Here is a 15,118-nt window from a genome sequence, read left to right as displayed (position 1 = left end):
GATATCAAATTTTTAACCCCTTGCCCCGAGTTTTCACGCCTCACTGCACATACTTGTAAGCATCACTGCATAGTAGCCTCCATTGCAGCTGCCTAGCTGGTGAGGAGGGGTTAACAGGTAGCATTTTTGCTTGCTTGGTTTAAGTAACAATCATTGTACAATTGAAATGTTATGGGAATTAAAAATATGCATGCAAGACAAAGAAAGAATTCAAAAGGGTCGTCTTTTATTTCAGTGTGAAATTTTAATAAATTATTATTAAAATCAATTTCAAACGGCTCAATTACATAATTTTTACAGTGTGATGCCACATTAAATGCAGTAGTTAGAATCATTATGTCATACATATATTTCGTTTTGTATTAAGTTGTTATAAGATGGAATTTTGCGTCGGGATGATATAAATCAAATTAGGCTTTGCCCTTCACCGACGTTTAAACACTATTTATATCACCCCGACGCAAATTCCATCTTATAATAGTTTATGCAGTATCTGCTGCTATGTACAAATGTTCATCAGATTCGAACCAGCCAACCGATTCCGTTAGCTTGGTGGTCGAGTGGTAAGACATCTAGACTAGAAAGCAGGAGGTCGTGGGTTCGAGTCCCACCTGAGTGATTTTTTTCCAACTTTCACTCGGGAGGTAACACACCGAGTATACGGTGCTTAAATGTCGGTGAAGGGCAAAACCTAATTTGATTTATTGAGTTCTTCACATGACATTGATGCAATTGTATAAGAATTATGGCTGAACAAGTACTTAAAACAAACTTGATGATTAAACCACTGGAAATATTTAGTGGCACCTGACAAGTAACTTTCATTATCATTTTAGAAGAAACTGGGCAAAAGGTTAAACACTAAAGCGGTTAAATGCTGGTTTTTATGGTTTACAAATATTTTGAAGGAATCCTTGATTTCATTTTCAAAAAATTAACAGGGAACTATCATTGGCAATCAGAAGTCAAGAAGTACAAGCCGTTTCAAAACACCATGATATGATTTACAAAGGTTAATAATAGGCCATAATTCTTGGTTAAAAACTCAAATCTTTGAAGCAGGCAACTAGTACATGTACACTGAAGATTTTGCAAACTGTAACATGGCAGAGTTTTGCAGAGAATTGATGCATTTTTAGGGAAACGGAGTGTACTCACTAGGGGGTGTGCAAAATTATATTGAAATTGGAGGATTCAGGACTGTTAGGGTTAGTGAAAATGCTTCATTGATAAACAGTAGTTTCTGAAAAGATGTAGCACAAGATGATATTCCGTTCACCATCATAGCTGAGCCCCACAAAATTGCCTGAATTTTGAACATGTACTTCAAATTTACAAAATGTATGTTTCAGTGGTTTGAAATTTCCCAAAGTGAATTGATGTCTTTTTTTGACATTTTTCAGGAATTACAAAAAAATTCACATCGTAGCTGTCTGAAAACTTTATGGATCAATATACTACAAGAAGACATAAGTATTCTGAATGTGCACATGGCCATAGTGTCTTACTGTTAAGGGGTACTTGTACACGGAGCCAATAAGGAGTTCAAGAGATTAGCCGACACGGGGTGCTTTCGGATGCGTTGGTGGGCACCAGTAAACAACTTGTCTTCAATACTTAATTGATGTAGCTGATGATTGCTTTATTGACATCCATATTTGCCTTCATGAGGCACTCCCTAGCTTCCACAATGTCCTCGCATGCCGTCACGTCCATGAACTGCACGAGCAGCACGTCAAGCACCTCCTGGACTCCGTCGTCTTCTTCAACCTCCTGGTAACCGAGCGATTGCAAGTTGTCCGTTACTCCCGGTGATCTTCCCTGTTCTTTATATCTCTGCTGTTCTAGCTCCTCTGCCCTCCGGTCGGCATGAACCTTCTCCCTCACCTTAGAGAGCAGTTTCTGCTGCTCTGCATACTCTCCCGGAGTCCACGCGGCTGCCAGGTCTTCCCGCACCCAGCGTGGAGTCTTGCGCTCAGAGGAACTCTGAGTTCGTTTCATCTGGCCCTGCTGCTCCATCTCTTTCTCTTTCTTCCGCGACTCCTGGACCCGCTCCCGCACCTCCAGGATCAAGGGGAGGAACTCGGGCGCGATGCTTTCCTTCTTGTGTCTCCGGGATTCCCCCAGTTGGTTCACAGTGATACCCGGGTCACTGGCTGACTTAGGAAGCTGTGCTGGCCTCTGCGGGACAACCTTGCCTCCCTTATTTGCTACATTAGTTGGATCACTCCCTCTTACTGTTAATTCTTCCGAGCGTTCCTCCTGCAATTGGTTCACGATGACACCATGAGGTTCTTCTCTAGGTCTCTCCTTCCTTCCAGCATGTCCCCGCTCCTTCTGTCTCTCCATCTCCTCTTTTTCTCGCTTCTGCTTTTGGATTGCCTCCAAGATCTCCTTCTGATGCAGCTGCTCGTAGACATCTCCTTCTTCCTCCAACTCCGGATGATTGTCCTCCAACTCTGGATGTTTGTCCTTGCTTCCCACCCCAAGTCTCTCCGACCCCTCTGCTGTCAGTTCCATGCTCATTTCCTCATCTTCCACCATCTCAACTTCTTCCCCCTCAACATTTCCTTTTGGCGGTCCCAGTGCCCCAGCTTCAAGTTCCGCACTGATTTCCTCATCCGCTCCTCCGTATAAATCTTCCTCAAGATTTTCTCTCCTCCCATTAGCATCTCTCACAGGCCGTCTCAGAGCTCCTGCCTCAAGCTCCGCGCTCACTTCCTCCTGATCCAAGCCGCCGTACAAATCCTCATCTCTTCTGTCCTTGTGATTGGTCGATGCAACGACCGTCGGTGCAGTCAGAGAATCTTGGCTGGAAGACGTGACTGGCAAGAAGCAGGAGATGACGTACTCTGGCATGACACGCTCACTCTTGTAGAGAATGAATTCATCATACTGCTTGACATGACCCTGACAAACAGAATAATATTACTTATTATGACATTGTGCCATACAAATCATCACAGAATAGGAAGTCCTCCTTTTTTAATTGTGGCCCCTAAAGCTTTATGTGGAATCATCTAGGATTGTGAATGATAAGCCCAGTCGCTATTACAGTTCTGATAGGGTTAATAGCTCCAAAGAAATGTTGAGAATCACCTTGACAGAATCGTAGTATTTTGGGCCCCCTGGCTCTTGGTTTTCCACTTCCGGTTCTCTCTTGAGGGTCTTGGCATGCTGTCCAGGAGGGTAGACCTAACAAACAGAGAAAAAAGTCCAGCAAAGAGGTCACCAATGGCCAAAATGTTTGTTTCTCACCTCCTGGCATACTGTGTACAAACCAATGGGGGTCTTGACTAATATTGACCCAAGTAGTAACCAGGCTGACAATGCATGTTTCCATAGGAGGGTAAAGGGGCATCAAAACACCCAACAATCTAACAAAGCAAAGAGAAAAAAAAATCAATCCTCAAGCTTGAATGCCCCAACTGACAAACCTTCATATTTCCCAGCAATGCTCGGCATTTGTAGATGGTGCAGGTTGTCTGTAGAGAGGTCTGGGGATTCGCCTTGTCGCTCTGCGTGTAAGACACGCACTTCCGCGGATCATTGCTGAAAAGAAAAGAAGAACCAAACTGAGTTAGGTCCGTCAGTGGGTGTGTGGCTGTCAGTCTGTCTGTCTCTTTGTCTGTCGCTGTCTTGACAATCTCTCCAAGGAAAATCTACTCACCTGAAGTAGATGCCTCGTCCAAAGTACCCAATCCTGCTCAGACGTTGGTCCAACCCCTCGTGGCAGATCTGCTCCTTGTCAGCTGTTGTCCCATGAAACAAGTACACTTCGTTCACCTCTGTTTACAAAGATTTGGTAATATTTCAACATGAACATTTCATCTTTGCAAACTGTTCTAGTCGATTTCTTAAAGAAGATGTTTGAAATTTTGTCTTAGGAGATGCCTTCATTCATACTTTGGAGTCTGTTCCCTTCTTTTGCATTAATGAAGAGTCTCCATTTTATTAAAAGTTTTGAGTAATGAATAAATGAGGTATGCAAGTTATGGGCATTGTGCTGTGTGGGCTCCAGAAATATCACGGGCCGGCTTTTCCCCCTTCCAAAATCGATCTTTTCTTAGTTTGCTCCCAAATGCACTTCTCTGCTCTTCCTCCATCTTGTCTCCATCTCTCCCCCCCACCTTCTTCCCCTAAGCCACGCCCACCTGTTGTATTCTTCTGCATCCTATTCCTCTCGAACTCAAACTTCTCCCACAGGTCCTTGTTCTCTACGCGCTCGATCTTCTTCACTGTCAAGTCCGCCGCGGTGAATTCAGCCAAGATACTCTGGAACTCCCAGCTCTGCTTGTTGAGCATGACCAGACAGAACGGCACGGCCCCGGACAGGGTGCAGTCACTCCAGCTGCTTGGTAACTGGTTCCCCGCCTTGGGGAACGGCTGCAGCCCCGGCATAGATATCTCCAATGGGGAGACCACTGACGATGTATCGGAGAATGTCATTGACTTGTTTGTCGCTCTCTGTTGGTCGGACGAGGCGCTGCCTGCCATGGCACCATTTGGTTCGGGATTTGCCACATTGCCAGTCTCTGCCAAAATCAGTGAACAAATAAATCAGTTTAAGTAACACAAAAAAATGTGCTAAGCAATGCTTGTTTAAAACTTTGTTGATTATTATGCTTAAATTTTACCTTCGTTTGTTGACAAGTTATCAGAACTTTGGAGTTGTTGTAACAGTCGAGCTTGTTCACTCTTCAACTGATCCAAACTGGCTCCACTCTGGTTTGGACCGGTCTGATCTGGATCCATCGACCCATCCGTCTGAAGATCATCGGCAGGTCTCTGATAGGAAGCCATCATTTAAATTGAAGCAGAATCTCCTTTAGCTACATGTGATCTACAGCCAAATTATAAAAAGAGAAAGGAAATTTCGATTACTCTTCAAAAATAATGTTTGGGAATGTGCATGATATAGCAAATTGCAATTGAACTTAAATACAATCCGTACAAAAGTTCTAAACCTAAATTTCTTCTGTTTCATTTTCCTTTTATTAGATTTGCTACAATTGAATACAGTATTACATGTATTTAACTTGATACCAATGACACACATGTACATAAATAGACCTTTTGTTCATTTCTGGATTTACAATAGTAAGAAAATCCCACTTACGTACATGGCTACCATGCAGAAGTTCTATTTTCCCACCACCACTACCATTAAATAAATTTCTGTATGAAATAAAAATACTGTATGAAAACACCGACAAACTGCAGCATTTTATATCCATTACCCAGCACAGATTTATTTTAGTCACAATTACAGTATTCATTATGACGTTTTCAACCTTTCCCGTAATTTTTGTCTGGTATTATAACTTATCTTTTGGGGATCAAATTCCATACCAGCATCTTCACATCCTTTGATATGAACGCTGTATTTTCTCAGGTTTCGTCACACTTCATGTGACTTTGACCAGGCTATTAAGTAATAAATCTAAAGGCTATCATCTTTCCCTTTTAAAGGGCGGAGCCTATGTTACTCCCTCCAAAAGGGCCAGAAAGTTAATTGTATTTACAGCACAATATAACAAACATAATAAAGTACAAAAATATATATGAAAAAAAAAATATAATTATAAAGTGAAAGGAACACAAATTTGGTCATGTTGGTTTCAAAAATTAATAAACTTCATCTTGTTAAGAGGTGCTGGGAACTGGAGGACATTGGTCTAACAATCTGACAATGAAAGAAACACCATTCCCATGAAGTTAAATGAAAAAATCGTTGTCAACATTACCTTCTTACAAAAATGTTAAAGAGTAGACAAGTCGTTTGCAAAACAAAGTTTATTCATACATGAATACCACTTGAAATTAAACTGGAACTCAAGAGGTCATGCAAAATCATTTAAACTATGAAAACATCAACTTGTATGGCATGAGAAAAACAGGAGGAGGGGTCATCGCAACAAAGGGCATGAAGGGGATTCCCCAAAATCCAAATACGAAAGAAAATTCGAAAAGACAATTTGCATGATTTGAAATTACAAGTGAAATACTTTCTAAATTCTATGTTGAACGGTACCTACTCTTCACCTAAATCACAAGAATATTAGTTTTCGTGAAATTCATTTCTGCCTGTTCTTTCAGCAATAAAATCCACGGCAACGCGAAGCTCTTTTATTTTAAGCAGAAAAACAGATCGCCCTAGCTCTCTCGGCAGCGCAGCGCAGCGAGTCGGCAGCTCGATTCCCGATTTCCGTAATATCTTGGGTCAAGTAGACGGGTGCTCTTTGACCTCCTTTCAGTCGTACCTTTGGTGATAGAGGGAGAGCAGGGCCCAGACGTCATTGGTATGGATATGTGAGAAAAAAAACCTGAGTGAACCTGGCCGCGTATTCGGCCAGATACCACAGCCGCGTATTCAGCCGTGTATTCAGCCGCGTATTCATCAACTACGGAGGCCAATAAAAAACATTATTGATGTGATAAATATTTATATATTTAATGCGGATTTCATCGAGGAGTGTACCGAAAATGAAGGACGTCAGTTTTATGTTTGATAATCAGTTATTTAGGTCTCGTGGCTTCCTATCAATTATTTTGGTTTCAGATCTAGGGCAACTATGAATCACGTGATACTCGTCCTGATGAAAATCGTACCAAAATAGCATTTTGCGGTTGTACAACATTAAACTTAAGTTAAACTTCGAGACAAAGTGTACCAAACAGTGAAGAAGAAAAAGTCAAATCGCCGATGTCATGTTATAAAGTGGTGTCCCGCCTACACTCTATTTTGGTTTCAGGTGTATGGGGTGTATTTTGTCACGTGACAATGGCATAACATAATGCGTTTTCACCGCCAAATTTACTTTAATTATTTATATATTTAATGCGGATTTCAGGAAAAAGTGTACCGAAAATGCAACATGTCCGAATTATGTTTGATGGTCAGTTATTGAGGACTAGAGGCTTCCTATAAATTATTTTGGTTTCAGATCTAGGGCAGCTATGAATCACGTGATACTCGTCCTGAGAAAAGCCGTACTAAAATAGCATTTTGCGGTTGTACACATTAAACCTATTTAAACTTCGAGACAAAGTGTACCAAACAGTGAAGAAGAAAAAGTCAAATCGCCGATGTCATCTATAAAGTGGTGTCCCGCCTACACTCTATTTTGGTTTCAGGTGTATGGGATGTGTCTGTCACGTGACAGTGGCATAACATAGTGGGCTTTCACCGCCAAATTTACTTTTTTTTATATATTTAATGCGGATTTCAGGAAAAAGTGTACCGAAAATGCAACATGTCCGAATTATGTTTGATGGTCAGTTATTGAGGACTAGAGGCTTCCTATAAATTATTTTGATTTCAGATCTAGGGCAGCTATGAATCACGTGATACTCGTCCTGAGGAAAATCGTACTTTAATAGCATTTTGCGGTTGTACAACAACATTAAACTTTAAGTTAAAGTTCGAGACAAAGTGTACCAAACAGTGAAGAAGAAAAAGTCAAATCGCCGATGTCATCTTATAGAGTGGTGTCCCGCCTACACTCTACTTTGGTTTCAGGTGTATGGGGTGTATTTTGTCACGTGACAATGGCATAACATAATGCGTTTTCACCGCCAAATTTACTTTATTTATATATTTAATGCGGATTTCAGGAAAAAGTGTACCGAAAATGCAACATGTTCAAATTATGTTTGATGGTCAGTTGTTGAGGACTAGAGGCTTCCTGTAAATTATTTTGGTTTCAGATCTAGGGCAGCTATGAATCACGTGATACTCGTCCTGAGGAAAATCGTACCAAAATAGCATTTTGCGGTTGTACAACATTAAACTTAAGTTAAACTTCGAGACAAAGTGTACCAAACAGTGAAGAAGAAAAAGTCAAATCGCCGATGTCATCTTAAAGAGTGGTGTCCCGCCTACACTTTATTTTGGTTTCAGGTGTATGGGGTGTGTCTGTCACGTGACAGTGGCATAACATAATTGGCTTTCACCGCCAAATTTACTTTTTTTTATATATATATATTTAATGCGGATTTCAGGAAAAAGTGTACCGAAAATGCAACATGTCCGAATTATGTTTGATGGTCAGTTATTGAGGACTAGAGGCTTCCTATAAATTATTTTGGTTTCAGATCTAGGGCAGCTATGAATCACGTGATACTCGTCCTGAGGAAAATCGTACTTTAATAGCATTTTGCGGTTGTACAACATTAAACCTAAGTTAAACTTCGAGACAAAGTGTACCAAACAGTGAAGAAGAAAAAGTCAAATCGCCGATGTCATCTTTAAGAGTGGTGTCCCGCCTACACTTTATTTTGGTTTCAGGTGTATGGGGTGTGTCTGTCACGTGACAGTGGCATAACATAATTGGCTTTCACCGCCAAATTTACTTTTTTTTATATATATTTAATGCGGATTTCAGGAAAAAGTGTACCGAAAATGCAACATGTCCAAATTATGTTTGATTGTCAGTTATTGAGGACTAGAGGCTTCCTGTAAATTATTTTGGTTTCAGATCTAGGGCAGATATGAATCACGTGATACTCGTCCTGAGAAAAGTCGTACTAAAATAGCATTTTGCGGTTGTACAACATTAAACTTTAATAATTTAAACTTCGAGACAAAGTGTACCAAACAGTGGAGGAGAAAAAGTCAAATCGCCGATGACATCTATATAGAGTGGTGTCCCGCCTACACTCTATTTTGGTTTCAGGTGTATGGGGTGTATTTTGTCACGTGACAATGGCATAACATAATGCGTTTTCACCGCCAAATTTACTTTAATTATTTATATATTTAATGCGGATTTCAGGAAAAAGTGTACCGAAAATGCAACATGTTCAAGTTATGTTTGATGGTCAGTTATTGATGAGGACTAGAGGCTTCCTGTAAATTATTTTGGTTTCAGATCTAGGGCAGCTATGAATCACGTGATACTCGTCCTTGGTTAATTCGTACTAAAAATAGCATTTTGCTGTTTTTCAACATTAAACTTAATTTAAACTTCGAGACAAAGTGTACCAAACAGTGGAGGAGAAAAAGTCGAATCGCCGATGTCATCTTAAAGAGTGGTGTCCCGCCTACACTCTATTTTGGTTTCAGGTGTATGGGGTGTATCTGTCACGTGACAATGGCATAACATAATGGGCTTTCACCGCCAAATTTACTGTGTTTTATTATAATTATTTAATGTGGATTTCAGGAAAAAGTGTACCGAAAATGCAACATGTCCGAATTATGTTCGATGGTCAGTTATTGAGGACTAGAGGCTTCCTATAAATTATTGTGGTTTCAGATCTAGGGCAGCTATGAATCACGTGATACTCGTCCTGAGAAAAGTCGTACTAAAATAGCATTTTGCGGTTGTACAACATTAAACTTAATTTAAACTTCGAGAGAAAGTGTACCAAACAGTGGAGGAGAAAAAGTCGAATCGCCGATGTCATCTTAAAGAGTGGTGTCCCGCCTACACTCTATTTTGGTTCCAGGTGTGTGGGGTGTATCTGTCACGTGACAATGTCATAACAAAATGGGCTTTCACCGCCAAATTTACATTTATTTTATATATTTAATGCGGATTTCAGGAAAAAGTGTACCGAACATGCAACATGTCCGAATTATGTTTGATGTTTAGTTATTGAGGACTAGAGGCGTCCTATTAATGTTATACATGCTGCAAAAGGTGATCTGTTTTCCAGATAGATAATTTATTTTATTCAACGAATTTTTCAAAATAAACGACAAATATCAATATTTTTCTATGCTGTATCAGAGTTCACAATATAAGCAACCATGTCGTCAACGCGTTTTGAAAATTTGATGCAATAATTACTTAGAAATTAACTGCCTAATGCGAATCATTACATTTAACGTAATTTTCGAACGCGTTTAGAGATGTTGAAAAATAAATGCATCATTTAAAACAAAGTGTACCTCACATGTTGTCAAAAACTCATAATTTTATTGAATAATCTACGAGGTCATGTCACTGGGCACGCTTTATTTTGGTATTGGCTTCAGCCGAGCACTAATTAGTGCCTAATTAGCCTCTTAAAGTGACCCCATTTTCCAGGCACTATGAGAATGCATTCTTTTCAACTGCGTATATCACTGCTCCTTTAAAACAAAGTGTACTTCACATGTCAAAAACTCATAATTGTATTGCTTAACCTACGAGATCATGTGACCGGGCACACTTTATTTTGGTACTGGCTTCAAATTAGTACTAATTAGTGACTAATCGGCCCGGCCCCTTAAAGTGACCCAATTTTCCCGGCACTATCAGAATGCATTCTTTTCAACTGCGTATATCACTACTTCTTTAAAACAAAGTGTACCTCATATGTTGCCAAAAACTTGCAGTTTTATTTCATAATCTACGAGATCATTATCACTGGACACACTTAATTTTGGTATTGACTTCATCCAAGGACTAATTGGTGCCTAATTAGCCCCTTAAATTGACCCAATTTTCAAGGCACTATCAGCATGCATTCTTTTCAACTGCATACATCACTGTCCTTTAAAACAAAGTGTACCTCACATGTTGTCAAAAACTCATAATTTTATTGCATAATCTACGAGATCATGTGACCGGGCACACTTAATTTTGGTATTGGCTTCATCCAAGTACTAATTAGAGACTAATCGGCCCCTTAAAGTGACACTAATTAGTACTTGGATGAAGCCAATACCAAAATTAAGTGTGCCCAGTCAAATGATCTCGTAGATTATGCAATAACATTATGAGTGTTTGACAACATGTGAGGTACACTTTGTTTTAAAGGAGCAGTGAAATACGCAGCAGAAACGAACGCATTACAATAGTGCAGTAAAATAGCGTCGCTTTAAACGGGCTACTTAGGCACTAATTAGGTTTTGGCTCAATCCAATACCAAAATGAAGTGTGCCCGGTCACACGATCTCGTAGATTAAGCAATAAAATTATGAGTTTTTGACAATTTGTGAGGTACACTTTGTTTTAAAGGAGCAGTGATATACGCAGTTGAAAAGAATGCATTCTCATAGTGCCTGGAAAATGGGGTCACTTTTATAAGAGGCTAATTAGGCACTAATTAGTGCTCGGCTGAAGCCAATACCAAAATAAAGCGTGCCCAGTCACATGATCTCGTAGATTATGCAATAAAATTATGAGTTTTTGACAACATGTGATGTACACTTTGTTTAAAATGATGCATTTACTTTTCAACATCTCTAAAAGCGTTCGAAAATTACGTTAAATGTGATGATTCCCATTAAGCAGTTAATTTATATAATTATTGCATCAAATTTTCAAAACTCGTTGACGACATGGTTGTCCATATTGTGAACTCTGATACAGCGTAGAAAAATATTGATATTTGTCGTTTATTTTGAAAAATTCGTTGAATAAAATAAATTATCTATCTGGAAAACAGATCACCTTTTGCAGCATGTATTATAGATTTTTTTACTTTTTGGTGAATGCGCGGCTGAATACGCGGTTGAATACGCGGCTAATCCGCGGTTACCTTGAGCCAGGTACTATTTGGTACACTTTGTCTCAAAGTTGGGCATAATGTTTTTTAACCGCAAACTGATATTTTTTTGTACGAATTTTCCCAGGACGAGTATCACGTGACTCATAGCTGCCCTAGATCTGAAACCAAATAATTTATAGGAAGCCTCTAGTCCTCAATAACTGACCATCAAACATAATTCGGACATGTTGCATTTTCGGTACACTTTTTCCTGAAATCCGCATTAAATATAATTATATTAGATAAATTTAAGTAAATTTGGCGGTGAAGGCACATTTTGTTATGCCATTGTCACGTGACAGATACACCCCATACACCTGAAACCAAAATAGAGTGTAGGCGGGCCACCACTCTTTAAGATGTCATCGGCGATTTGACTTTTTCTTATACACTGTTTGGTACACTTTGTCTCAAAGTTTAACTTAAAAGTTAAATGTACAACGTTACCGCAAAATGCTATTTAGTACGATTTTTCTCAGGACGAGTATCACGTAATTCATAGCTGCCCTATATCTGAAACCAAAATAATTTATAGGAAGCATCTAGTCCTCAATAACTGACCTTCAAACAAAATCCGGACATGTTGCATTTTCGGTACACTTTTTCCTGAAATCCGCATTAAATATATAAAATAATTAAAGTAAATTTGGCGGTGAAAGCCCATTTTGTTATGCCTTTGTCACGTGACAGATACACCCCACACACCTGAAACCAAAATAGAGTGTAGGCGGGCCACCACTCCATATTAAAGATGTCATCGACGATTTGACTTTTTCTCCTACACTGTTTGGTACTCTTTGTCTCGAAGTTTAACTTTAAGTTTAAGGTTGTACAACCGCAAAATGCTATTTTGGTACGATTTTTCTCAGAACGAGTATCACGTGATTCAAACTGCCCTAGATCTGAAACCAAAATAGTTCAAAGGAAGCCTCTAGTCCTCAATAACTGACCATCAAACATAATTCGGACATGTTGCATTTTCGGTACACTTTTTCCTGAAATCCGCACTAAATATAGTAAATTTGGCGGTGAAAGCACATTTTGTTATGCCATTGTCACGTGACAGATACACCCCATACACCTGAAACCAAAATAGAGTGTAGGCGGGCCACCACTCTTTAAGATGTCATCGGCGATTTGACTTTTTCTTCTACACTGTTTGGTACACTTTGTCTCGAAGTTTAACTTAAAAGTTAAATGTACAACGTTACCGCAAAATGCTATTTAGTACGATTTTTCTCAGGACGAGTATCACGTGATTCATAGCTGCCCTATATCTGAAACCAAAATAATTTATTGGAAGCCTCTAGTCCTCAATACCTGACCTTCAAACATAATCCGGACATGTTGCATTTTCGGTACACTTTTTCCTGAAATCCGCATTAAATATATAAAATAATTAAAGTAAATTTGGCGTTGAAAGCCCATTTTGTTATGCCTTTGTCACGTGACAGATACACCCCACACACCTGAAACCAAAATAGAGTGTAGGCGGGCCACCACTCCATAAGATGTCATCGACGATTTGACTTTTTCTCCTACACTGTTTGGTACACTTTGTCTCGAAGTTTAACTTTAAGTTTAATGTTGTACAACCGCAAAATGCTATTAAAGTACGATTTTCCTCAGGGCGAGTATCACGTGATTCATAGCTGCCCTAGATCTGAAACCAAAATAATTTATAGGAAGCCTCTAGTCCTCAATAACTGACCATCAAACATGATTCGGACATGTTGCATTTTCGGTACACTTTTTCCTGAAATCCGCATTAAATATAAAAAAGAAGAAGTAAATTTGGCGGTGAAAACGCATTATGTTATGCCACTGTCACGTGACAAAATACACCCCATACACCTGAAACCAAAATAGAGTGTAGGCGGGACACCACTCTATAAGATGTCATCGGCGATTTGACTTTTTCTCCTCCACTGTTTGGTACACTTTGTCTCGAAGTTTAACTTTATAGGTTTAATGTTGTACAACCGCAAAATGCTATTAAGGTACGATTTTCCTCAGGACGAGTATCACGTGATTCATAGCTGCCCTAGATCTGAAACCAAAATAATTTATAGGAAGCCTCTAGTCCTCAATAACTGACCATCAAACATAATTCGGACATGTTGCATTTTCGGTACACTTTTTCCTGAAATCCGCATTAAATATATATAAAAAAAGTAAATTTGGCGGTGAAAGCCAATTATGTTATGCCACTGTCACGTGACAGACACACCCCATACACCTGAAACCAAAATAAAGTGTAGGCGGGACACCACTCTTTAAGATGACATCGGCGATTTGACTTTTTCTTCTACACTGTTTGGTACACTTTGTCTCGAAGTTTAACTTAAATGTACAACGTTACCGCAAAATGCTATTTAGTACGATTTTTCTCAGGACGAGTATCACGTGATTCATAGCTGCCCTATATCTGAAACCAAAATAATTTATAGGAAGCATCTAGTCCTCAATAACTGACCATCAAACATAATCCGGACATGTTGCATTTTCGGTACACTTTTTCCTGAAATCCGCATTAAATATAAAAATAACAAAAGTAAATTGGCGGTGAAAGCAGATTTTGTTATGCCATTGTCACGTGACAGATACAACCCATACACCTGAAACCAAAATAGAGTGTAGGCAGGACACCACTTTATAAGATGACATCGGCAATTTGACTTTTTCTTCTACACTGTTTGGTACACTTTGTCTCGAAGTTTAAGTTTAATGTTGTTCAACCGCAAAATGCTATTTTAGTACGACTTTTCTCAGGACGAGTATCACGTGATTCATAGTTGCCCTAGATCTGAAACCAAAATAATTTATAGGAAGCCACGAGACCTAAATAACTGACCATCAAACATAATACTGACATCCTTCATTTTCGGTACACTCCTCGATGAAATCCGCATTAAATATATAAAAAATTATCACATCAATAATGTTGTTTATTGGCCTCCGTACTTTATGAATACGCGGCTGAATACACGGCTGAATACGCGGCTGTGGTATCTGGCCGAATACGCGGCCAGGTTCACTCTGGTAGAAAAAACGCCACCAACACAAAACGTGTAGGCCTATGACGTGTCGCGTCCTGGCTAAACAAGTTAAACTTTCCATACGGGTGCTAACTTCTCTCAGTTTTCTGCTCTCTTTTGTGTAATAGTATTGAAAGTGTGAAACCTGTAAGTTTTTAGAGTTGAAAATCTGGACATCGTTGTGGTCATTTTGAGGCAAGTAAAAAAAAGTACCGATTTGCACATCTTCTGAGTCTGTACATTCATGATTTAGGACCTAGGCCTACATGTACGTCAAGACTCGATCGATCATGTCGATACTCACCACAAGAGGGCGCTCTTTTATGTCATTTTGTTTTTTTTGTGTGTGTTTTGTGGAGTAAAGGAAACAATCTCTATTCCATGATTTTGATACTGCATCTGAGTGATGTAAACTTGTATTTGTAATTGTGTTTAAATTTGCCCTTTGTATTTTTTTTCATTTGTCTATTCTAACATTAACATTTATTTGGGCCGAACTGCCGACATGGTTATGGCCGAAAGTCTGTGCCGTAATGCAATGATTATAACGACAGGGAGTGAATTTATTTTTCCTTTTTAAAAACTGTTCTAAATAG

At 39.3% G+C, this 15,118-nt stretch overlaps 1 protein-coding gene and 1 non-coding gene across 4 annotated transcripts; one reads left to right on the top strand and one right to left on the bottom strand.

Annotated features, from left to right (window-relative positions):
* Nucleotides 1–546: 546 nt before the first annotated feature.
* Nucleotides 547–619, top strand: Trnas-aga. Its single transcript has one exon. It is a non-coding gene; the product is annotated as a tRNA-Ser (tRNA).
* Nucleotides 620–670: 51 nt separating this feature from the next.
* LOC119719550 lies at nt 671–6,302 on the bottom strand. Of its 3 annotated transcripts, none has more exons than XM_038189018.1 (7): nt 6,264–6,302; nt 4,638–4,843; nt 4,155–4,535; nt 3,671–3,788; nt 3,438–3,552; nt 3,100–3,195; nt 671–2,910 (listed from the first exon to the last, which is right to left on the bottom strand). In XM_038189018.1, exons 2-7 carry the CDS (start codon nt 4,804–4,806, stop codon nt 1,618–1,620), a joined length of 2,172 nt encoding a protein of 723 aa, XP_038044946.1. In that variant the 5' UTR covers nt 4,807–4,843; nt 6,264–6,302; the 3' UTR covers nt 671–1,617. The 3 variants fall into 3 exon arrangements, with proteins under 3 accessions (XP_038044946.1, XP_038044945.1, XP_038044947.1); XM_038189017.1 differs by lacking the exon at nt 6,264–6,302 and adding an exon at nt 6,035–6,152; XM_038189019.1 differs by lacking the exon at nt 6,264–6,302 and adding an exon at nt 6,046–6,152.
* Nucleotides 6,303–15,118: the final 8,816 nt, after the last annotated feature.

This window comes from Patiria miniata, unplaced genomic scaffold (genome assembly GCF_015706575.1).
Source record: "Patiria miniata isolate m_02_andy unplaced genomic scaffold, ASM1570657v1 HiC_scaffold_8, whole genome shotgun sequence".
Classification (NCBI taxonomy): domain Eukaryota; kingdom Metazoa; phylum Echinodermata; class Asteroidea; order Valvatida; family Asterinidae; genus Patiria; species Patiria miniata.
The sequence above is the reverse complement of the archived record's forward strand: the minus strand, read 5'-3'. Positions and strand labels throughout refer to the sequence as shown.

What these genes read in the sequence shown, in the direction of transcription:
- LOC119719550 (XM_038189018.1), bottom strand. Translation starts at nt 4,806, where the DNA reads ATGATGGCTTCCTATCAGAGACCTGCCGATGATCTTCAGACGGATGGG. An exon ending in GATGCAGAAGAATACAACAG is followed by an intron (nt 3,789 to 4,154) that starts GTGGGCGTGGCT and finishes CTTTGTAAACAG; the next exon opens with AGGTGAACGAAGTGTACTTG. An exon ending in CATTGCTGGGAAATATGAAG is followed by an intron (nt 3,196 to 3,437) that starts GTTTGTCAGTTG and finishes TCTGTTTGTTAG; the next exon opens with GTCTACCCTCCTGGACAGCA.